The sequence below is a fragment of the Impatiens glandulifera genome, chromosome 3, assembly GCF_907164915.1.
Source record: "Impatiens glandulifera chromosome 3, dImpGla2.1, whole genome shotgun sequence".
In the NCBI taxonomy this organism is placed as follows: Eukaryota; Viridiplantae; Streptophyta; class Magnoliopsida; order Ericales; family Balsaminaceae; genus Impatiens; species Impatiens glandulifera.
In genome coordinates, this window is record NC_061864.1 from 56,548,928 (window position 1) to 56,574,714 (window position 25,787).

The window sequence follows — 25,787 nt, forward strand, 5'->3', positions numbered from 1 at the left end:
TCACCCATTCTGTGAGGTAGAGGAGGTAACACATTTATGATTTGCTGACGATTTGTTCAATCTAGCGCACGCAGACGTTGATTCCATTAAAACTATTAGGACTGCACTAACGTTCTTTTCTGAGGTAACAGGTTTAACTATTAATGAAAGCAAAAGTGTGGCATTTTATGGAGGCGTGAAGGACGAAACAAAGCAGGACATCTTCAACATCATGGGCATCAAGGAAGGCAGCTTTCCCATAAGGTACTTAGGAATTCCGTTAACTGCGAAGCAGTTTGAGATCTCACACTGCAAGCCGTTAATTGAAAAGGTAAAAAACACGATATTTGGCTGGGCAGCGAAAAAACTTTCTTATGCAGGGAGGATCGAACTTATCAAAACCGTGGTTATGGGCATAGTTGGCTATTGGGCGCAGCAAATGGTCATTCCGAAAAAGGTAATGAAGGAACTCGATACGCTGATGAGAAACTTTATTTGGGGTAGTAGTGGAAGAGGAGGAAAGAAAGTCAAATGGACCGCTCTCTGCAAACCGAAGGACGAGGGAGGCATCGACTTGAAGAACTGTATCGAGTGGAACAAGGCTCTAACCTTCAAGCATCTGTGGGCTTTGGAGCGCAATCAGGAGTCACTATGGATCAAATGGGTGCATACGAGGTTTATGAAATACGAAACCAGCATCTGGACTTGCAAAATTCACGAAGGTATGAGCGGGTCTCTAAAAAAGATTCTTAAATTAAGAAGCGATATTGCAGATCTTTATGACATCCGACTAGGGGATGGGAAAGACACTCTATTCTGGCACGACCCTTAGTTTGAAAACCAGCCTATCATCGACAAGAAGGAGTTTCAAAATACTCGTATCAAAAGGGACTGCGCAAAAGCGAAAATCAGAGACATCAAAGACGGGAATTGGAACTTGCTCTTGAGAAGAATTCCAGAAGGAAAGAGGATACTTGATCATATAAGTAACATACAACTACACGCCATACCGGATATTCATGAATGGAATGCTGAGGACAATGGGAAGCTGGTATTGAAGAAAATATGGGAGGTAATTCGGGAAAAGTGCAGAAAGTGGAATGGGCTCCTCTTGTATGGTCAACGGAGATTATCCCTCGACACCAGTTCATCCTATGGCTCGCCTTCTGGGAAAGACTCAGCACTCGTGATCGTATCAGTAAGTATATGAGCATCCCAGACGCGAGCTGTCTTTTATGCATAGAAATGAAGAAACCATAGATCACCTATTCGGGAGCTGCTATATTGCTTCGGAGCTTTGGGATAGATTCCATAAAAGCCTGGAGCTGATCAGTTTCCCGAGCGAATGGAATGAAATCAAAGAAGCAGCACTACTCAAAGCCAAGGGAAATAGATTTGCAACAAGCGTGTTCAAGTGCGGCTTTGGAGCAGTGGTGTATAACATTTGGCAAGAACGGAATGCAAGGGTATATGACAGAACCTGCAGGAGCATTGATGAGTTATGTAAAGATATTGTATCGGATTGCTCCCTCGCGGGAACGTGGAGAAGAATTCCAAGCACGGAGCATAACTGGAATATCTGTAGGAACTGGAATTTACTGTTTTTTAAACTCACTAGAATTGAAAGCATTGTAAACAGATAATTCATTTACGTTTTTAGTTTTTTAGCTTTTATTCAGAATGTTACGACTTCAAAATCATTCTAGGCCTGCCTAGAATGATCTCTTAAACTCGTGGTTTTTTTCCCGTTTTTGGGAATTTTTAATGAAATGACGCTAAGTCGTTTTTTCCAAAAAAAAAATCACTCACCAACACATCTTCGTCGCCATCTCTGGTTGCTGCTAGCCACCAACACCGCCTTTCGTCCGCCATTTAGTTACTTGTTCGAATCCTGTGATTAGAAATTAAATAAATCGAATTCTGTTTAAATTTGAATTTAGTTTGGTTTTCGATTTAAAAATTCGAGAAATCCGAACCGATGAACTCGAATAACCCAATAATCGAACCGAATAACAACACCAGAGATGACAATGAGTACATATAGGGGTGTAAACGATTCAAGTTTCTCGTGAGCAGCTCGTGAGTAACTCGGTCAAAGCTCGACTCGAACTCGGTTTGACCAAGCTCAAGTCGAGTTCGAGTAGCTCGCGAGTTACTCGTTTTATATATATATATATATATATATATATATTATTTATATATAACCAAGAAAAACTTACGACTTTCCTTCTTAAATCCTTAATCTCTCTTCTTTTCATTCTCAAACAGTCAAACTCAACTCTTTCTTCTCCTTCTATTCCCATTTTCTACTTCTTTCATTCTCAAACATCCAAACTCATCTATCTCTTTCTTCTCTTTCCATTTCCAAATGGTCAAACCCTTCTCTCTTTTCTCCTTCCATTTTCAAATGGTTAAACACCTTTTTTCCTTCTCCTTCGTCCTTCATCCATCTTTCAGATTTTTTCTCCATTACAAGATTTTGAAACATATATTTTTTTGGATTCTACTATTAATGAAGCAACTTGTTTATTGCTTTCACTATTTCATATTTTTAATATTATAGAATTTGAAGATCATTATATGACTAGTGCATCATATTGTCAAACATGTAATATTTGTGATGAATATCTTTTAAATATTTAATTTTGTTTGTAAGTTTTAAATAAGATGTTTGAATTGTCTTTAAATTATGTGATCATATTTATATTTTTTATTTTTAAATAATGTTATGATTAAATATGTGTAATTTGTGAAATATATATTATATTATATTTGAGATATTATTTAGTGGTGAATATAATTTTAATTAATAAAATTTAATTTTCGAGTTTTCGAGTTCAAGTTCGAATAGCTCGAATTGTAATCGAGCTGAGTTCGAGTATAAATTTTGATACTCGATCGAGTTCGAGTTCGAGTATTTATAATGCAATTCGAGTTCGAGTAATATGGTACTCGGCTCGACTCGACTCTACTCGTTTACACCCCCTAAATACATATATACTCGATATCTATGTAGACCATATGGCCGGGTTCGGGTTCAGAATCAGGGATAGGGAGAGAAAAAGATTACCTGATCGGGTTCGGGTTCGGATTCGGTAATGATGAGTGTGTGAAAACCCAAATTCGATACTCGACTATATTAATATTAAAAAATATATATGTTTTTTTTAAGTTTTAAGTGACTTTTCAAATGTCACATCATAATCATTACCATAAATATATAATATATTTTACTCTACCCACACTTCAAACAAACATCATTTTTAATAATAAAATATTTCTCTCTCTTATTTTTTTATATTATTTTTTTTAATAATAAAATATTATTTATTTCTACTCACTCTTCATCTTCAATCTAACTTCAATTTCTTTATTCAACATACTCTTTAATTTTTGTTTTATTATATTTTTAACCATTACAAATAACTATGCAAATATTGCATAAGTAATATTTTCATTTTTTATTTTAAAATTTTGATAATACTAATTTTAAAATTATTTATTATTAATAAATATATAATTTTTTCAACTTCTACAATCTTATACTTATTTATTAACTTATTCTTTAACTTCTATAATATTTTTTAATATTTAAAAATAATAAATATAAATTCACAAAATTAGGGTAATGGGTACTCTACAGAGATCAGGTACCCGACGAATGAGGATAGTTATAGAATAAAGATACCTATCGGGACCGGATAATAAAATAAAAATCGGGTACTAGGATGGATACTTCACTACTCGTTTCCATCTTTAAACAACCCTAAGCAACACATTTGATTACATTAATTGAGTGTGTTTGCGGACTATGTGCTTAACTTGCGAGGATTAATTAGTCGCACTCCGAAGGAGCTGCAGAATTCATCATTTAAAAAAAACTTATTCATTTCTCAACATATTTATGTAAAATTGAATCAACAAAAACTTGTCTTTTGACAATTCCAAGTTATTCCCATAATAAAATATAATCGTCTTTTTTGGTATGTCTATGAAACCCTTCTTGTCATGAGTCCAACTCTATTTGTTCTTGGCAGAAGGAACACGGCTCAAGTCATGCTCGTTAATTATGTCTTCGAATCATGGGACTTGACATCTCATCGAACCTATTCTTGCTGCTCAGGTTGTTGGTGATACTTATAAAACGTTGTCTAAATGACCTTAAAAAAAAAATTCAACTCAATTTAGGGTGCGGTTAATTCAGTTACGAATAAAAAATTCACTTTTATCTATTTTTTAACGGAAGAGGTTAGCATGACCTCTACAACCAACCATGATTTTCACTTTTAATTAAAACATTTTAAGTCATTTATACCCATGATTTTCACTTTTATTTAAAACATTTTAAGTCAGATTCAAAAATATGTGATATTTAATTTTTTTAAAATCACTTTTTACCCTTGAACTACTTTAGTGTGTTATTTTTTTCACTAGTATTAAAAAAAGATGAATATAAAATTTCAACCATATTTTCTTTCTAAAAGCTATTTCTTTCTCACTCATATCTTGCAAATTGGCATCTTTTCACTTTATTATATATTATCAGTAAAATTTAGCTATTTTAATGTCATTTTTTATTTGGTGTATTTTCATTATTTAAATTTAAGACATGTTTTGAGAGTTTCAGATTTAATCGGCAAGGGCACTTGTTCGTAGAAAGCAAGAATAGTTTGCCAAAACAGTAACACTTAGTAAATGTAGAACTAGTACAATTTGAAATATAAATAAATATCAACAACCACCCCACAGGGAATGCGTACAAGTATGTTCAATTGAAATATTGGTTGGATGTTGAAAAATGAAAAATAAAAACTTAGAATTACATGCTCATTCTTACAAAAATTAGTTATATATTTCTTACAAAAGTGAGACTTTGTTTTCATTATTATTTGATATTGCGAAAAACACCAACCAAAGTAAATTAATAGACATAAGTCCTAATATTGATCGTCAAAAATTACATCACCAAATAATAATGAGCTCAAAATTAGAAAATACTACTTATTTAAATTAGAAAATACTACTTATTTAAATGGGAGAAAATAATACTAAAAAAGCGCTTCCGCATCATCCTCTTATGTTAAAACTTATTTGTGAGTTTTATTTTGATTGAACATTTCTCTATAAAGTTGTGATTTTTGTATATTTTCATTTATATTTTCCACTTATTTTACATCTTTAAATTGCTCGTCATCCTATGGCTTTGATCGGATGTGTACTCTGTGATTATATTTCATCTCTATGGATGCGATCTAGATCCGAAATGCCCCACTATATAATAGATATAACTACAAACGCATTGCCCTCGCGAAATGTTTGTTTTCCCCTCTTTGTGATGTTTAATTTTCTTATAGATTTAACGAGGAGGCACAAATTAATTTAAGTTATACTAATCTTAAGTCATCATAAAAACTATGTATCACATTCTTTTAATAATAATGATATTTTTATATTAGTTGTTCAGTGATTTTAAAATAAACTAGCATTTAGCCCGTGCATTTGCACGATTAAAAATATAAAAAATCGTGAAAAAAAATTACGGATAATATTTTTAATTTGTTAGGTTGCAAGTTCGAAACATACCTCTAGCATTTTTAATTTTATTTTTAACCGTTTTAAATTTAAAGGCGGGTCAACCCACAATCCGACCCAAGTATCCAAATTAATCACAGCTCTCGACCTGGCAATCCGGACACTTTAAAAATTAAGCATCATTATATATATATATAGATTAGTTAGTTAAAAAGTTGAACTTATATTAATATTAAAACGTCTCGCGTTTATCAAATTTGGTGTTGAATTTAAAATATAAAGTCTTTGTAGCTTAGTTGGTTAAAAAGTTGTACTTGTTTTGTTAGGTTGCAAGTTCAAAACATATTTCTAGCATTTTTAATTTTATTTTTAACCGTTTTAAATTTAAAAGCGGGTCAACCCACAATCCGACCCAAGTATCCAAATTAACCACAGCTCTCGACCCGGCAATCCGGACACTTTAAAAATTAAGCATCATTATATATATATATAGATTAGTTAGTTAAAAAGTTGAACTTATATTAATATTAAAACGTCCCGCGTATATCAAATTTGGTGTTGAATTTAAAATATAAAGTCTTTGTAGCTTAGTTAGTTAAAGAGTTGTACTTGTTTTGTTATGTTGCAAATTCGAAACATATCTCTAGCATTTTTAATTTTATTTTTAACCGTTTTAAATTTAAAGGCAGGTCAACCCACAATCCGACCCAAGTATCCAAATTAACCACAACTCTCGACCCGGCAATCCGGACACTTTAAAAATTAAGCATCATTATATATATATATATATATTAATTAGTTAAAAAGTTGAACTTATATTAATATTAAAACGTCCCGCGTTTATCAATTTTTGTGTTGAATTTAAAATATAAAGTCTTTGTAGCTTAGTTAGTTAAAGAGTTGTACTTGTTTTGTTAGGTTGCAAATTCGAAACATATCTCTAGCATTTTTAATTTTATTTTTAACCGTTTTAAATTTAAAGGCAGATCAACCCACAATCCGACCCAAGTATCCAAATTAACCACAGTTTTCGACCCGGCAATCCGGACACTTTAAAAATTAAGCATCATTATATATATATAGATTAGTTAGTTAAAAAGTTGAACTTATATTAATATTAAAACGTCCCGCGTTTATTAATTTTGGTGTTGAATTTATAATATAAAGTCTTTGTAGCCTAGTTGGTTAAAGAGTTGTACTAGTTTTCTTAGGTTGCAAGTTCGAAACATACCTCTAGCATTTTTAATTTTATTTTTAACCGTTTTAAATTGAAAGGCGGGTCAACCTACAATCCGACCCAAATATCCAAATTAACCACAGCTCTCGACCCGGCAATCCGGACACTTTAAAAATTAAGCATCATAATATATATATATATATTAGTTAGTTAAAAATTTGAACTTATATTAATATTAAAATGTCTCGTGTTTATCAAAATTGGTGTTGAATTTAAAATATAAAGTTTTTGTAGCCTAGTTGGTTAAAGAGTTGTACTTGTTTTGTTAGGTTGCAAGTTCGAAAAATACCTCTGGCATTTTTAATTTTATTTTTAACCGTTTTAAATTTAAAGGCGGGTCAACCCACAATCCGACCCAAGTATCCAAATTAACCACAGCTCTCGACCCGGCAATCCGGACTCTTTAAAAATTAAGCATCATTATATATATATAGATTATATATATATATAGATTATATTAGTTGTTCAGTGATTTTAAAATAAATTAAACTATGTATAGCAAAGTAAACAATACCTACCTAATAATTAAAAATGGTTATATGATACCTACCTAATAATTAAAAATGGTTAGGATACCTATTAATAAAATTTTGATAAACAGAAAGTTATATAAGAAAGTATAAGATGTAATTAAATATTTTTTCTCTTAAAAATCTATACTTTAACTTTTTATTTATAATCACACTCCTAAAACCAAACAAATTGTGGGTATCCACCATGATTATTGGGACTTGAGAGAGAACACATCAAATACTAATTGCAATTTCACTCCTTCAATAACACATTTTTTTTTTAAGAGTTAGCACTATATCAATGTAGTAATATCTACTTCAACTTACACATTTTAAGTGAAAATCGAAGATGCAAACTTTATTCTAATATGAATTACTAGTCTTAGTTTGATTACTTAAACTATCTTAATGGTTACAATTATGTTATTTGATTTCAAATTTTATATATTTCATATTTTGTAAGTTTAGTTACATCTTTTATATTAAATTCTAAACAAATTACTTTCATTTTTTATTTTTTAAATAATCTTAATAATTGAGACAATAATTAATTGAAAATACTAAATTAAGAAGGGTGTAGTCAAGGTGAAAGCCTTAAAGAATGGATCTTTCACCATAGCTTTCAAGTGAATACTACATTAATTTATTGTATTAATGTTACGTCTTGATTTTTTCTTAAATAAATTCGTTTCAAATTGATATTGACATTGCTCCTATCATTATAAAAAAATAAACAAGTTCCTCTCGTGTTGTTTCACATATAGTCCAAATAATGAAGGAAAAATAAGTTATCCTGATATTCTGTCCAAAGTTGAGGACCCAAAAGTCATACATTAAATAAAAAAATGCTTGAATACAATTTGGGAATATACATACAAAATCAACGTTTATCGCGACCTCAAATAAGTGACGTATTCAGAAATTAGAGCTACAATGAGTTTGAAAGAAAAAATGATGAATTTGAAGAAAATAAAGAAAAAAAACTAAGTCAAAATTCTATCGACAGTGAATTATAGTGAAAAGAATTAGAGAATTTACCTTACTAAGATAAATATATTTTTATGTGTTTCAGCCACCTCGTCACTAATGTAGATGTGTTCGTTGTTTCAAACTTACAAGTTACCTAAGCTACACCAGTTAACCGAGATCACTATTTTTTCGCATCAATTTCATCTCTACATGGTCCCTATGAAAAAAAGTTGCATTACCAACATTGACCAACATTTTAGTATATCACAAATGGGTATGTTTTCACATGTTTGCTAATTTAGATTGCAAGAAACCATCTTTCTGTATAGGTGAGATGATGGCCTAATGATGTGGGTTGCATCGTGCTTACATTGATCCATAAACTATAAATACATTCTTGAATTTAGTTCAATAAGAAATAGTATGAAATTTTAGTAATGACAAGAAGGCAGGTGGAGACTACCTATTCTTATTACACCACAATGACAATGTGTTGACAATTGAAAGACTTAATATTTAATGAATGTGTTTGCAAATTCAATCCTTTGTTGACTAGTTCTTAGATTTCATAAGTGTGGAGAGCTCATATATAGTTCCTTCCATTTCTCGTGATTTTTGTGTGTTTTACATAAAATCTAGTTATTGTAGGTGACGACGATTAGGTTGCTTAGAAAGAGGCTAGTTTTAGTATCGGTTGGAAGTCCACCGTGCCTCATGAAAAAAACAATTTCTTACTTTTTATTTAACTTGTTGCTATAATTTATGTTATATTAAAATATATAATAATTTAGTCTAATTGATTTAATATTATAATAATATTTATTAAGTTATAAGTTCAAACATAGTAAAGTATATTTATAATATGTATTTTAAGGTGTCGGCCGCGGTGAGGGGTTGGCCCTAGGCGGCTGTCTGCCCTCACCCAAGGCCGGCTAAGGTTGGATTGCCTCATAATTTGGCTTACATATATATTTATTTTTTAAATTATTTTTTATTAGGGATGAGTTTGCACAAGCTTACCTTCTAAGGTCCGAGGGTAGTGACACAATTAACAACACTTTGCTTACTTCAACAAGTTGGGAGACATGTTCGACTCGTCAAACAAAGATTCTGTTTGGAAATAATTCAAGATGGGTAACCCAAAAAAAAATCAAATTATAAAAACGTTAATTACCCGATAGGATAGGAGAGGTGATTCAAGTATACATTGATTGTCCATCGAACAAAATCTTTGTGTTTGGAAGTCAATCTTGATAAGTATTAGGTTTAAGCTTAGAATGTTAGAGAAGTATACAATGAGATAAATAGATGACTTTTATTAGCCATATTATTTTTATGGATATGTCTTACACTCTTCAAACTCATTATTATCTCTTCATGTAACCATGCACAAATGAATTGAGAATGGTGGTACTCTTACAAGATAAACCTTGTTAATGGATAAATCAAATGAGTTTTAAACATAAAACATGATTTTCACCATAAAACATGATGTATTGTCACATATGGCTGAGTTCTCTAAAGAGCGAAGGCAAATAGCTTGGTGGATTAGAATTGATGGTGATCATGTCTCTAATATGTTATCACAAAAGTTTTGTCTACACATTTAAGTTTTCATAATTAATACCATCATACAATATTGGTACCTCTTTATCAAATTTTAATTCAAGAGAAAGTATTTCAAATTCAAGCTCCCACTATGAAACATCCTTTTGATAATACAATTATTAGAGGAGATAAAAAGCACACATCTTATCATGTGAAATATGTCCCTCCCCAGCACATCATGTGCCAACCCACATCCCTTATTTTATCTTCTTATCAAAGAATTAATTTTGAGGGTTTTCAAACTTTCTTTCTTTCTCAAATAGCTGAAAACACCCAACTTGGACAGTAATTTCTAATCATGAAATGGGTTAGGACCACCTTAAGTCATTCATCTCACACCAGAAATAGAAAATGGACTACATCCAATAATTGGATTATTTTTGTCATCTAAATTTTAATATTATTACTGATTTCGATTCTTAATACTTATATATCATGTTTTTCGTCGACTTTGTAACGACTGTAAATTATTTTACCCTTTAAAAAATAGTTTATACTTCTAGGTGTTAAGAAATACTAAAGTAAGTAATTGTAGTATCTCTAACATAGATATTGAAGGTTTAAACATGAATGTACAATCTTATTTAATGTTTTGTTGTATTGTTCAGTTTAAAAGATAACATGGGGTCATGGTGTTACCTTTGCTATAATGCTCCCAAAACCCTAACTAACATTGAAATAATATATCTCAAATTAAGTTCATAAGACAATAGAAGTTTTACAAAGCTTAACAGTCTCTTCTAGATGAATGGTCGCATTCCATGTACTATTTTGATCACGATGGTTGCGGTAATCAACTTGGAACTTTGATGGTGTGAAAGGCCGTTTTTTGTGTGCTATGTTCTTGTAATTTCATAAATGTCTTTTGCAAAATATATCTAACTTATTATTAATTCATGATGGTTACATGATGGTTTTTGTTATGACTTGCAATGAACTAATTTACTTGATGTAACAATACATTGAATTGTAGTTTCTTATTAAAATGTTTTTCCTTCTATTTTTATTCTACAGTCTATCAATTAAAAAAATATAATAAATACTATTTTTAATAATAAACAATATTGTAATATAAATTATACGTTTTGTAAAAAAAAAATATTCAAGACATATTTTATGAACGACGCCACCTTACTTATAAAAGAAATACAAAAAAATAAATTAATTAATGAATTTAATATATTCTCTAGTTTGTACAAAGAACTTAAGGCGAAAAAAGGAAAAGTAAAATGTTTCGAGTCTTTTTCCAAATTTATTGGGGTCAACAGTATATGAAGAAATAATCGATCATTTTCATCTAGATGTTCCAAATTATAACGATGACCATCACTAGTCGACAATCTACTTCCTCCTTCATCGCTCCAATAAAAATCCATCAACAAGCCAATTATAAATACTCTTAGATTTGAATTCCAGCTCAAAGTTTGGCACCACATTAAATAAGTGAGCATAAGTGGGGTTAACACTTAAACAATTGGTGACTGTTTCTAACTTTCTATCCCTTCTACTTTCTCTTATGATATTTCACTTTCAAATGGTTTCCTGGCCTCTCCTAAGCCCTATAATCTAATACTTTTCTCCAAAAAAATATGGAAAAAGATTTGCATGAGCAGCTTCCAATGGAGAAATGGCCAGAGAAAAAGTTAAAGGAAGTTGAGTACATAAGGTCAGATAGAGCTCAGCCAAAGAAACAATTGCTCCTCTGTTTAGAATGTTGTCTGTAGCAAAGAGGTAATCAATATTGTTTGACCAGGACCATATTTGACTCAGCAATAGAGAAGACCATCATTATTAATCATGCTGGCAAGTCTAGAAAGTATAAGAAATAAAGGACCATTTCTTAATATTTTATGAAGTTGGATATTGTCTAAGTTTGATAAGACAAATGTTTAACAAATTTTTGGAATATATAGTTATGTTGTTAAATTTATCTAATGGATCATGTTTTCTTGATATTTGTATTTGGATGATTAATTGACCTATCTCCTTATTGGATTTTATTAAAGTTTTATAATAGACTAAGGCTAATATTGTTACATGAACTTAAGAGAATGCTCCCTGTGCAACCTAGAGAAGTAAATGTCCTCAAGTATGAATTTTGAGGGTTGTGGTTTGTCAACTCTCTTTACAAAATCATATATTTTTAAGTTCGGAGAGTATTATATGGAACAAAACCCGACTTATTCTTTATGTTTATATTCTCATCCTTGTAGAGTTCGAGTATAATAGAAAAACTTATATAAGCATTATAAACAAGCACCTTGATAAAACATACAAAAAGGAAAACAACAACAAAAATCAGAATGATGCCTTATACAATCATGTCCAACCCCATTTGGAAAATTGTCCCTAAAATGGTTATTCAAAATCTTCAGTGTACTAGGAGTTTGAATTATTTGATGCAGAAATGGAAAATCTATGAATCTAGAATTAGCTAATTTCCAATATATGTTTATGCATACAAAGAATAAATTGGTGAAGTTGTTAGAAAAGATTCCATAGTTACAGATAAGTTCACATAAGCTCCACTTTCATTTATGTCGTTTTTAGTGTGAATAAAATTTGAATTTTTTTGGAACTTTTCTAATGGGTTTGCACTCGAACACAAATATATAATTTCCAAATGAAATTGAAGATTTGAAAAACCTCTAGATGAAAAATCTAAAAACAAAATGCAAAGTTTTCAAATGAAATTGAAGATTTGAAAATGATTGAGACCTACCATTTGAAATACCCCTTATTTATCTTCTTCTTTTTAAGAAAAAAATGAATGCAAAACCAACTTTAGTACAAATAGCAATTCTAAAAAGTCATTAATGACAAGCTTTAAAAGGAAGGCCAGAAATTGAATGCATGTGCTCAGCCTGGCAAAAACAAATGTGGACCAAACCTCAAAATTCAAGGGAAGCCAATGGAGACTGAGATTTTTAAAGGGACCACTATAAAGGGTATGAAAAAAATAAGGAATAAATTTAGCAAAATAATTTTATTTTTTTTAAATCTGTTGATTGAACAAATATAGTTGAAGACATGAAGTACTGATCATTGTAAATTATGAACATTATTTATTTATGAATATCTTTAATTATTTTTATTATTGAAACAATAATAAATAGTCATATATTAAAAAAATATATATAGGAATATATATATATATATGAATTAATATTTCATATTTTAATTGTTTCCAAGACTTATTTCTCACCATTAATATTTATTTGATCATTTTAACCAATAAAAATATAAAAATGATGTAGTAACATTAACAAAAATTGTAACCAAAATTGTAATGTCACAAATATAACGTTAATTTATAGTTAAGAATTTTGCCACTTATATTTCAATTTGTTTTGAAATTTTATTTTTAACTATAAATTAACATCTTTTGTTGTAGCATTATCTGTTAATAATATTTTTCGATTTATTAGAATTTTGCAATTTTAGTTTGTAATATTTTACATATTGTAACTCATTTTTTAACAATACTTCCAACTTAATTAATTTTTAAATAAAATTTTTATATTTAATACTGCAATAAATAATAAGATTGTTTTTTTTGTTAATTTAAAAATAGTCAGGTGTGATTAAGTTAATTTATAATTTTCTACTTTTATTGCAACTATTATTAACAACTTATATAGTTTATGTAACAATTAGTAATTTTATTAATCTTGATAACTTATATATTTTTTCAAGAATTTTTTTCATTATGGTAATATTATATACAGTAATTATAAAATTTGTGATTTATAATTTTAATAATAAATTTAACACTTTGGCAACATTCTTTGTAATAATTATAAAATTAAAAGCTTTAATTTTTTTCCAAATAAAATTAGCAATTTATTCTGTTACATTGTTTCAATGACTACAATTTTAAATATTACAATAAATTTAGCCATTCATTTTACAACATTCTTGCAATAATTAATAAAATATATATTTTAACATTTCCAACTAGAATATTCTTTGCAATAATTATAAACTATATATTTTATTTTTTTCGTAATAAATTTAGTGATTCGTTATTATTTGTAGTTGTCATAAAAATAAATACGTCAACTTGTTTGAATTTTTAAATATATTCAATTTATGTATTTATAAGTTCTCATTTAATATATGTCCAAATGTTTATTTAAGGTTTGACCATGGATCGTACGTATTTGTCTTAAATAGACAAAAATGTCCCTATTCTTATTTTGATCTATCACTTTTTTTTTTAATTATTTTCTCACTGTATGTAAAAGAAAAGTTATTTACAAACATTTTAAACGTATATATTTTTATAAATCAAATATTATATCGAGATATACACGTTTCAAACTAGCGAAGGTAATTTGGGTGGCTAAAATATGTATGATGTGTGAAATCTTTTGAGAGAATCCAGCAAAATAATTTGATTTTTACTTTCACATCACTTTGGAAAGACATAACTTAATTAAAGTAAGGACAAACATTTTGAACTATTTGTATTTTAAATTATGTAATTTTCAAGATATAAGTTTTTCAAATTGTTAAATATGGTTTAAGTGACTTAAAAAATATGTTATTTGTGTAAAAAGTAAAAAAAAAAAAATTGAAGATAGAGAACTTGTATTTTTGTTTACAAATATGGTAAATTAATTTTAAAAAATTACTTTTAAAGTAATGACAGATATTCATGAATTTGGAACATGTCTTACATTATTAAAATTGTGATACTTTGAATTATATAAAAATAAATTTAATGTTAGAACCTCCTCTATTAAAAATAATACAAGTTCAAGCATCAAAATAGTAAATAAATATAAACTAATAATTGTTCATTATAAATATATTAAAATGTAATTGATCTTACTTATGAATGCGTTTCCATTTTTCCAAAAATTGATTAGGATTCATATCTAGTGAAAAACATGAAATATATTTATCTATATTATATTAATCTACTTATGAAATAGCCAATTCATTGATGTACACTAAAAAAATCATGGACAAATATCAAAATATTGCATCAAAAAGTTGTCATAAAAACTTTTATTTAACATCCTACAACTTTACATCTAATTCATTTATATATATTTACTTATAAATAAAATAAAAGATGAACTACTAACTCATTAAAATAATTTAAGTAGCAGAGTGATTCTTAAAATATAAAGTTACGAATTTAATTATTATTTAGAACATTTTATAAAATGTAAAATGAAGGTAGTGGTTATAAGAATTATGATAACTTTCAACATTAAGATGATAAAATAAAAAATATTAATCTTTTATTACTTTGAAGGAGTTGTAAAAATTTGCCATGAAAATATTGTGATGGAAGATCATCAATATTTCTCACAACTTTTTATTCATTTAACTCCAATTACTTTAATTACCATCTAAACCACAAGATGGTTTTTGTAGATCATTATATTTTATCTTTTAAAAAAATAACATTTAACAATCACCATCAACAATTAAATTATAATATATTTAGGATATTTAATATGTGGGAATAAGAGTACAAAAATGTGATGAAACTGTAGTTTTAAAAAGGTTAATTTTTATTTTTTTTTAAGTAAAAGATTGTAAAATATTAATATATAATAATACAATATTTTTTTATAAATATATAAAAAGAATAACTTAATTAATAAAATCAATTGATATAATAATAGTGTGAATCATGATTTTAAAATATAAACAGATTACAATACATAACTAATTAGGAGCGGGTCTATAAGGGCTTTAGTGGGCCTAAGCCCAACCCAAAAATATCAAAAATTATTATTTATTAAACTTTAAATTTATAACAGATTAATAATTCAATGATTTTATGATAAACAATATTATATATTTTTGTTAGGGTTTAATTTTCCTAATTGCAACAACTACATGACATATTATAATAACATAATAGGTATGCATCTAAAGCTCGTTTGATATTGGGTTTTTTTAGGTTTTTTTCTGATTTTTATCTAAAAAATAATATTTGATTAAAATTTAAAAATAAATATTTTTTCTTAGTAAAGATCAAAATATTATTAAATAATTATGTTTTTTGATATTTTAATGCATAAAAAAATTATTAAATAAATGAAGTGGTAGATAAATTTTAACATCTTAACCATCATCGTCTTTTGGTACAACCATTACCATTACCAATCGATGAAAACTAAAAGACGGTCAATTAAATATAAAAATTAATTTAAAATTATAATTTTAATTCTTCAATCAACTAAAGTTTATTTTAAAATATTCCAAGATTGATATCAAAACATAGTGTACACTTTTGTAACTTAATTTATCACAACTCTCATTTTATTTTTTATATTCATTATCTATATTATGATATGCTAAAGTTTAGTAGATAGAACAATGATTTTTTTTTTAATAAAAATTGCTATTAAATTTGGGTATTATATTTAAATATTAATAATTTAATTTTGTTAAATATTTTAATATTAATATAGAATTTATATTAATTGACAACATCAAATTAATTTAAATATTACAAAGTTTAATAGTTGAAAAAAAAAATTAAGTTTGTTACAAAATATTTTTTATCAAATATTGTTTTTAATATTGGTAAATAATTGTAAAGTGAATAATTACATTATAAATAATTTCAAATTTAGCTGTAAAATAATATAAAATTACAAAGTTTAATAAAAAAATTTGATAATAAATTGTTTGTACCTTGTCTTAAACCTTGTTTGGTATGGGTTTTTAAAAAAACTTATATAAAATTAAATATCACTCCACTCTTTTTTTATTTATCACATCACTCAAATTATTAATCAAAATATTAAAATAACTTATATTTTAAATTATTATTTTTTATTTTATTTATATATATCAATTCCTTTTAAGTTCTTTTATCAAAAATAATCATTAACTCCTCAAAATCATCATCAATCATTATTTTTTTCTTCCTCTAAATTTAAAAAAAAAAACTCAATCAAGAGTTATTTTTTTAGATTGGGGTTTTTGAAAAAACCTAGAGATGGAAAAAGATAATGATTGGTGAAGATTTTGAGGAGATGGTGATTATTTTTGGTAAAAAAACTTAAAAGTTATTGATATATATTAATAAAATAAAAAATAATAATTAAAAATAAAGAATATTTTAATATTTTGGTTAATGAAATGGAGTATATGATTGTTGAAAAGTGATTGATTAAAAAATTGATTTTTGAATGAATTATTTAAAAAATTCAAAGAGAATATGGTCTTACTATGCCCACTTTAACTTTTTTTTTTTTTATTTATTAAGAAATTCCTAATTTTAATTTCTGACTTGTCCCGTTAAATGATATGAGATATGACGGGTCCTCCTAGGGTTATAGCCACTCTAGGGTCAACCCACCCTTTTCGAAATTTCTTTACAAAAATGAACACATTTGAACATTACAATTACGGTGATCTATTACAATTAATTATATTATATTGATCTATTACAATTAACAATACTTTTCAAATAATATTATGATGATCTAATACAATTAAATATGAGCATACAAGATAAATCAATGTAATCTACAATATCTTACAAATAATATTAATGGTGATCTAATACATTAACTACACATCAACATATAAGATAATTATAAATAATTAAAGTACAATACTTTCAAAATATTATTTTCTAGTTTCTCTAAAAAGCCTAGAAAATTTTTCTAAATCATATTTTATTTCCGATTTTACATTACATCGAACTCTCCTTCCTTACTCCTATCGCACCCTACAACGGTGAAGTCTGTGTGCGCCATAGTCGATCATCGTGTACCTGGAATCATATCGAAAATTCATACCGCCCCGGACTAATTTCCCATAACAGGAAAATTGAGATTTATTTTTATTCATATGATATTTTATGATATATACATATGTGTTTGTTTATGATAAGGATTATGTTTCAAGATATTACTACACTCTTATTGGATCCAAAAGCCTTTAAGGACACCATAGATTTATTCATTGAGAGATACAAAGAAAAAAGAACATAACCTTGTTGTAGGTATATAAATATTTATTTAACAATTCAACATCAGAATATAAAGCACCAGTGGTCTAGTGGTAGAATAGTACCCTGCCACGGTACAGACCCGGGTTCAATTCCCGGCTGGTGCAAATTACTTTTTAATATTTTATTCTTTCCTACGTCTGATTAAATGGTTAAATGTGAGTTTACGGGCTATATGCGTGGGTTAGTCACACCCCATAGAAGAAGCGGAACTCAGAGTTTAAAAAAAATAAATTAATTTTTTTGTTGGAAATAATTATATGATATATTAGTGTATTGATGTGTTGTGCAAATTACTTTTTAATATTTTATTCTTTCCTACGTCTGATTAAATGGTTAAATGTGAGTTTACGGGTTACATGCTTAACCCGCGTAGGTTAGTCACACCCCCATAGAAGAAGCGAAACTCAGAGTTTAAAAAAAAATTAATTAATTTTTTTTGTTGGAAATAATTATATTAGATATTAGTGTATTGATGTGTTGTTTTATTGTGTATATTAATTTTTAAAACTACTATTTTTTTAATAATAAATATTTATTATGTTAGTTAAAAAAAACATAAATAATATATCACATTACATGGAGATGGGGATAAAATAATATTATCCATTTAAATTAATATTCGAATTAAATACTTGAAGAAAAAAATTATTAAATAATTTTAAACTAAAATTGAACGGATCTTATTGTTTCTAAACAAAGTTAGTTAACTGAATTTAAAAGTATTAGATAACCTTATAGTTATATAAAAGGAAGAATAATCTTAGATTTTTACAAGTATTAGATAACTTTATAGTTTATTGTTTTGGAATAATCCTAAAGAATATACTTTTCTCTAACATGTCTTCTTTCTTTTTCATGGTTCAATAATATTTCATTCTAGGTGTATGCATGAAAACCACATCAATGTTAAAAAAAAGTTACTAAATAAATTAGAATTACAATTTAAAACAATAAAAAAAATATGAAATAATATATATTCTATAATTTAAAATGACTGAAATAAGGGTTCCTTATTGGAGACTAATCCCAATCTGAGACAATTTTGGGCTTCTTATTAGATGTCAATTGCAATTTTGATCACTTTTTACAAACCTCGCAATTTTAGGCTTTTTTTTAGAGCCAATTTCGATTTGAAATTTCATAATTTGAGATTCCGTATTGTCATGTTTGTACAAAAATGGTTTTACTGTAACGGATATGTTAAGATAATGTATTATGTGGTCTTTACAATGAAAAAAATTAATAGTGATACGTCTCAACTTCATTTCATCACGATGGGAAGAGGAGGGAAGTCAGGCTAGGGCGAGGGTAGTGGAGTCAAAATAGGGTGAAAGGGATGAAGTCGAGGATGAAGTTTAATTTGGGTTGAGATGGAGGTAGTTTTCTTTTTCATTTATTGTTTTTAATGAACTAATATTTATTAAAAAAAAAAGTAAGGTAACGTTTAGAAGTATGTGTCAAATATTAAAATTTTAATTATAAAAGTCTCGTAATACATTTTTTGAACGGACGTCATGTCCCTTAAGGTAAAACCTCATTTTGTACGTATTTAATAATGCGAAATCTCAAATTATAATTTTCGGAAAAAAATCCCTAATTTTAATTGATCACCTAATAAACCGTGAGATTAGAAAGAAAATGTTCTAAATTGGAATTGACCATAATAATAAACCAAAATGATGAAGTTAAAAAATAAAATACCACATATTTTTGCTCCACATCATAGTTTTATGTATTTTCCGTTGCATCAATATTTTGCTAGCTATTTTGACATTTATTATGTTGTTTGAGTTTAAATATTTGTTTAACTTGATCTAAATTATATTTTTGATGAATTTTTCAAAATTCAGCTGTGACTTTAGCAAATAAATGAATTAATAAAACAAGTTTTATCATTTAAATATATATTATAAAATTTTGAATAAGTCGTTTAATTTTATTAAAATTGATCCATACACATATAACAATCACTTGTTAACAAACCCTAAATTTTCATTTTCAATCTAAAAAAATCCATACACTTCTAGGTATATGATTAATCTCTTATGTTTTACTATAGTTTTGATGAAGTTTGTAACAATAAATAAATACCGATATATATATATATATAGGTGAAGTTATTTCATAAACATACATTCTCGAATATGGGAAAGATTGTCTTGATTCTTGAAATCCATATTGGATCCGTCGAATCCGGTAGAACTAAAATAATTCATTGACGTATTGATCTTTGCATTGAATCTTCTAGAACTAAAATGATTCTTCAAACTTATGTCCAATTATAAAATTTAGAATTCGGAATTCGAACATAGTAGTGTATGATCAACTAAACATTCGATAATGTATATTCTCTATCAAATTATCTGCCACAATGCAAAATCGAATATTAAACTGTTTCAACCCGATTCTCCACTTATTGGTCCATAAATAACAAATCAGATCGGTAAGCTCAAATATTCAACATCTAGCAATATAAAATCACTATATCAAACTGTCACAAAAATCTTTTATCATAAATATTTAATCATTCTCCATCTTACCTCTCTTTTTATTGCTTGACTTTAATATACGTATAACTTTCAAATAAAGTCACAAACCATAGAATCTCTAAAACACAAATAAGTTAAAATAACAAATACATTTTGACTAGTACATTATATTTTTCCATTACCACCACTACCAATATGACTACAAATTCAAAATACAACACTCAACACTCAAATCTCATTAAAAATAAATTTCATCTTCTAATATTACACAAAATAAAATTTATGAGAAATTAATAAAAACAAATAAGAGTGTTATTCAGGTTTATTGAGTATGTTTATAAAACTCTTTAGTTTAATTTGAAATATGAAAGTTACATAGTATAGTTTGTGATAATGTTGTACATATATTTTAATTTTTATTAATTAAACATTCCAAATTTAGAATTTGGAAGACACCTAGTCTCACGAATTAACAATTCGACTCATTTATTTTTATCAAAAACGAGTAATTTAACTTAATAATAATTATTATTATATTTGATGGCCCAACCTTGTTTCTTTACCTTTGAAGCCCAATCATACAAGATGGCCCAACCTCATTTCTACTTGATGAAATTTGGCAACATTTACTTCATTTTTCTTAAATATTTCCTTGAGTTGGGTTGGATACATCTCTTAATGTGGATCTTATTTGAGAATAGTTGTTAGTTGTAATTAAAAAAAAATACTATAGTTACTACATATCTTCTATAATATACTTTATTTATTTATATTTACTATGATTAATACATATATCATCCAGAGAACATGACAAAGGAACCAACAAAATTGAAATAAAAATAGGAAACCTGAAAATCAAAGGGAAAATAAACATGGAATAAAGACAACCAATGCACTAGTGGGTTTTTAGGTTATCAAGAAGGTACAGGATATTCTCAATAGAGGAAACCAAATAAGCATAATACACATAGAGAAAAGAGGTGAGAATCAAGTTCTTAAGAATTTTGGCAAGTTGAGTGTTTCTTTTAAAGATTACTTGACATTTTTCAAATCAAATAATGGTGAAAAATTGGGACATGTCATTTCTTATCGATAGAGACACGATTCAAAATGCGTTGTGTCTTAATAATAACAATGTCGAAAGCAATAATAATAATCAATTATAGAGGCAAAGGATGCTTAAAAAAACTTTAAGGTTGCATTTAAGATTACAGAGAGATAGGTGAAAAGACAAGAGCTAAATAAATGTTGTATTTGGTGAAGTCTTAATCGGCTGAAAAAGAGAAAATGAAAGAAGAATAAGAAAAAGACAAAGTGAAAAAACCAGGAAAGAAACAAAAACAAGAGATCTTATGTTATTTGATATAGAAATATATATATATATATATATATATGCATTCTAGATGTCTGAGTAGTGGGTCACCATTTTTTTTTCATTTCTTCCTTTCCTTCATTTATATACATATTTTCTACTATGTATTTATAAATGAAATCTCTTTTTTTTCTTGGAAATTTTAAAAATTTATTTACATTTTATTGTTCAAATTCAAATTCAGCTATAAATCCTCCACTAGAGTGTTTTCAGATGGGTCTAACTATGACCATGAAGAAAATCATGCAAAGTTGTCTAATTTTCATAATTAAGAGAACAATATTTCTTTAAATAATCTTTTTGAGAGTGAAAAATAATATTAAAGATTTTTCATAATTTTATTTTATTTTAGATTTTATGTTTTCAAAGTTTTCTATTTCGATTGATTAAATAAAATTAGCACGTATATTATTTTATTAATGTGTTTGAGTTGAAATCGAACTTAAAATAATTAATATATTAATAGTATATTAGACTTAAAAAAAAACTATTGTCACTATAAAGTATAAAGGGTTACTTATTATTTTTTTTTTTTGTTAGTTATAATATTGTTTAATTTGTTTTACAAATTGTTTAATTTTGAATAACTATTTACTTAAATATATATTATTATTTTTAAAAGTTCATAATTATTGGGGCCCAATTCTCCATTTCCCAATTAGACTTTTTTTTGTCTCCCTTTAGCTATCCTTTATTTGCCACACAGCTGTATAGACATGACAAACCATAACTCATGCTCCCATTTCATCCATCAAATCTCTCTTCTTCCACCTATTTCTATTTCAAAACCCACCCTTTTTTTTATTTGCTTTTTAAAATTATTTGAAAAATATTATCCTTTTTTATTTTATAATAATTAAATTATCTTTAGTTATTTTACTTGTCCTATATATAATAGTTTATTGGCACACAATTTTGTCCCGAGAAAATTAGAAGATTGTTTCATGTGACTTATTTCAATTTGGACTATTTAAATAATTTTATTGGATATGAGATTATAAAAAGCTAGGTTATTAGTAAATAAGAGTTAGACGGTATTATTATTTAATAAAAAAATATTTATTTAAAAAACAAATTGTTAATTAAAAAATAAATTGTTAATATTTTAGTTGATAAATTAATTAATAAAAAGATAGGTTAAAGAATAATAATTAATTAAATATCAAGATGGTTATTTAAATAAATCATACAAATCAAGACTTTTAATTTATTTTAAAACATAAAAAAATCTAATTATCAATTTAGATTTCAATATCTTTTTTGAATTTCAAAATTTGATAACTATTTATAATTAAAATTAAACAAAACGAAATTTGTAAACGTTTTAACTTATTATCTATGACATTAAAAAAATTGATAATCGAAATACTTAATTCATTAAAATTCGGTAATTAAATAAAAGTTAAAAGACAAAATATTATATAGTATAATTTTAACAACAACAAACCAATATGAAATTTGAAAACACAAATTAACAGTCAAAAAAAAAACTTTGAGTTGTTGATTAATTAAGTTGAATACAACACCTTTAACAAATCTTATGTTAGTAAATTATTTCAAGACTTTTGAACATCTTTTTCATATTAGGCCCTTGTTTGGATTTAAATTATTTAAAGAGGAGTAATAAAAGGAGAAAATTAAATAGAAAATATAAGAAGGAATGACATAACATCACTTCATTTATTTTTTAAAAAAAAAATAAAAAAATAATTAAAAAGAGAAGATAAAAACTATTTTACTTTTCCAAATAATCAAACTTTGTTCCATTATTTTCTCCCAAATTATTTTTTTTCATCAATCATTTCTCTTATTTAAATTATTAAATTGTATGTGCCCAAATGTGTAAAAAAATATTTATTTAAGTTAAATAAATAATTAAGAATTGATTATGGCAAAAGATGAAAGATGTTCATTAATAATATATAAAAGAAAAGTAAATAAATAAAGAAAGACAATAATTAATAGGTTAGATCAGTACAATGGTGACCGGTGAGGCACCCGTTTCCTCCTACTACAATGATCAGATAACGACGTCGTATGATAATTCCGCCCGTATGATGTTAAAAGTGGAATCGGCATTTCTAAAACAGAATTTGGAGTAGTTATTCTTCTTTTTTCATCTGAATCCAAACAGCTCCTTATAAATATTTTCTCCCATTTCAAATCATATTGCTGATTAATTGTTTCAACTTTTGTTTGGGCTATTTTCACCATTTCATGAACCTGTCATTTCATTTTCAAATATCATTATTTGAAAAATAAAATTATAAATTTATTTAAGAAGTAAAGATAATTATCTGAAATATATTTTAATTATATATATATATATATATATATATATTAACAAATTTAATAGTATTTTAAAAAAAATCAACTTTATTTAACTTAAGATATTTTGAAATAAAGAATAACTTAGTTACTTTGTATTAATGATTGAATAAGAGGTTACTTGAATATAATTTTAAATAAGGTAAAATCAGTTATTTAAAAATAATCTCAAATAAACTAAATCCATGGTTTTAAAATTTTATTCAAATAAAAATTAGTTTTAAAAAATAATTTATTTAAGTTAAAATTATTTATAAATAATATTTAAATTTTATTATAAAAAGATAAATCATAAGTAATTTGATATATTAATTAATGGTTTAAATAATTTCATTTATGAAAAAAATAGAATTATTTAGATTTAAATACAAATTATAATCATTTATCACATCACCCTTACCTCCACAAAAGTAGGAAAAAGTTGATTCATATGAAAACAGTTCAATTATCAGTAAATAAATTAGAGAAAATATATAACAAATAAATAAAAGTACAAAAAGTCATTCCAAATTTAATTTCTTTATTTTTTTTATAAATTTTAAACTTTTAATACAAAATAAATTAAATATTTCAATCATTTAAAAAACTTCAAATAACTTAATTTTTCATCAATTTTTTTCTAACCTAAACTCAAGGAATTTAGCTCATAGTTTATCATTCTAGGATCAAATTACTTTATCAATCAAACAAATACTTTAACAATTTTCAAATAATCCCTTTTCCAAATTCCAAAACTTTGATTCAATCTAGCTGAAGATCTAAAGAGGATACCTTGCATGAAATTGAGCAAAAGAAGAAACGATCTTGAAGAGTTCTTTCACATGTGATGCAATTATTTCCTGATCCCCCACCTCTGAATTGCCTATTCAATATTGGTCTTTGTTTCAAGAACAACACTTTTGCTCTGTTTGCTATATATGGCTACTTACCAAATCAAAACCAAAACCAAAACCAAAATCAAGAAATGGTTTAGTTTTCTAATCCTTTTTTACAAACATAAGATCAAAATCAAATCAAATGATCATTTGTACCTGAACAAAGGAACAATCAACCAATTTCTGGGCTTCACCTAATCTAAGAACATCTTGATAAACATATCTTCTTACCTAAAAATACCCATCAAGAAACAAAAATTATATAGATATATAAAATGTCTGTAAAAACTAAATTAGTCTTGCCTGTAAGAGATGATGAGATGGGTGGAGGAGTAAACAATGAGAACATAAGGAAATGCAGCATTCCAAACATAGAACATTTTTTTCATTCTTCTTTTGAGAAACATGAACCAAACAGGGCATAAAGAAGGTTTCATTAAGAAGAACTTGAAGCCATTGAGGAGGAACAGAGGATGAAGATTCTGACTTAAATTGATGAATATTATCATGTGTGAAAGAATTGACTTCAAGTTTCATTGATCCTAGATAGAGAGAAAACCAAACCAATAAGGTTTAATTTTCAGAGAAGGAGACAATTCTGTCTCACCACCATTTGTTCTTGATGTTAAAGAGAGAGAGAGATTTGATGGAATGTTTAATAATAATGACATTTTCTTTTAAAAATGTTAATAATGTGATGTAATGAGAATTTTTATATAGTTTACAATAAAATATAAGATTATATTTTTTATATTAAATATAAATAAAATTATTTTTATTTATAAAGTTTTTCAAATATATTTACAATCATAATTGTAACAAAATAATATGATTTTTTTATTTATTAAATTACTAATGTTAATAGTCATATCATACTGATTTAATTTAAA

At 26.6% G+C, this 25,787-nt stretch overlaps 1 protein-coding gene and 1 non-coding gene across 2 annotated transcripts; one reads left to right on the top strand and one right to left on the bottom strand.

Moving 5' to 3' along the window:
- Positions 1 to 17,866: 17,866 nt before the first annotated feature.
- Positions 17,867 to 17,937, top strand: TRNAG-GCC. Its single transcript has one exon. It is a non-coding gene; the product is annotated as a tRNA-Gly (tRNA).
- Positions 17,938 to 23,665: 5,728 nt separating this feature from the next.
- LOC124930443 (protein RGF1 INDUCIBLE TRANSCRIPTION FACTOR 1-like) lies at positions 23,666 to 25,476 on the bottom strand. Its single transcript, XM_047470784.1, has 4 exons — positions 25,201 to 25,476; positions 25,054 to 25,128; positions 24,794 to 24,943; positions 23,666 to 23,917 (listed from the first exon to the last, which is right to left on the bottom strand). The coding sequence occupies exons 1-4, from the start codon at positions 25,432 to 25,434 to the stop codon at positions 23,666 to 23,668; spliced, it is 711 nt and encodes a 236-aa protein (XP_047326740.1). The 5' UTR covers positions 25,435 to 25,476.
- Between the last annotated feature and the right edge of the window lie 311 nt (positions 25,477 to 25,787).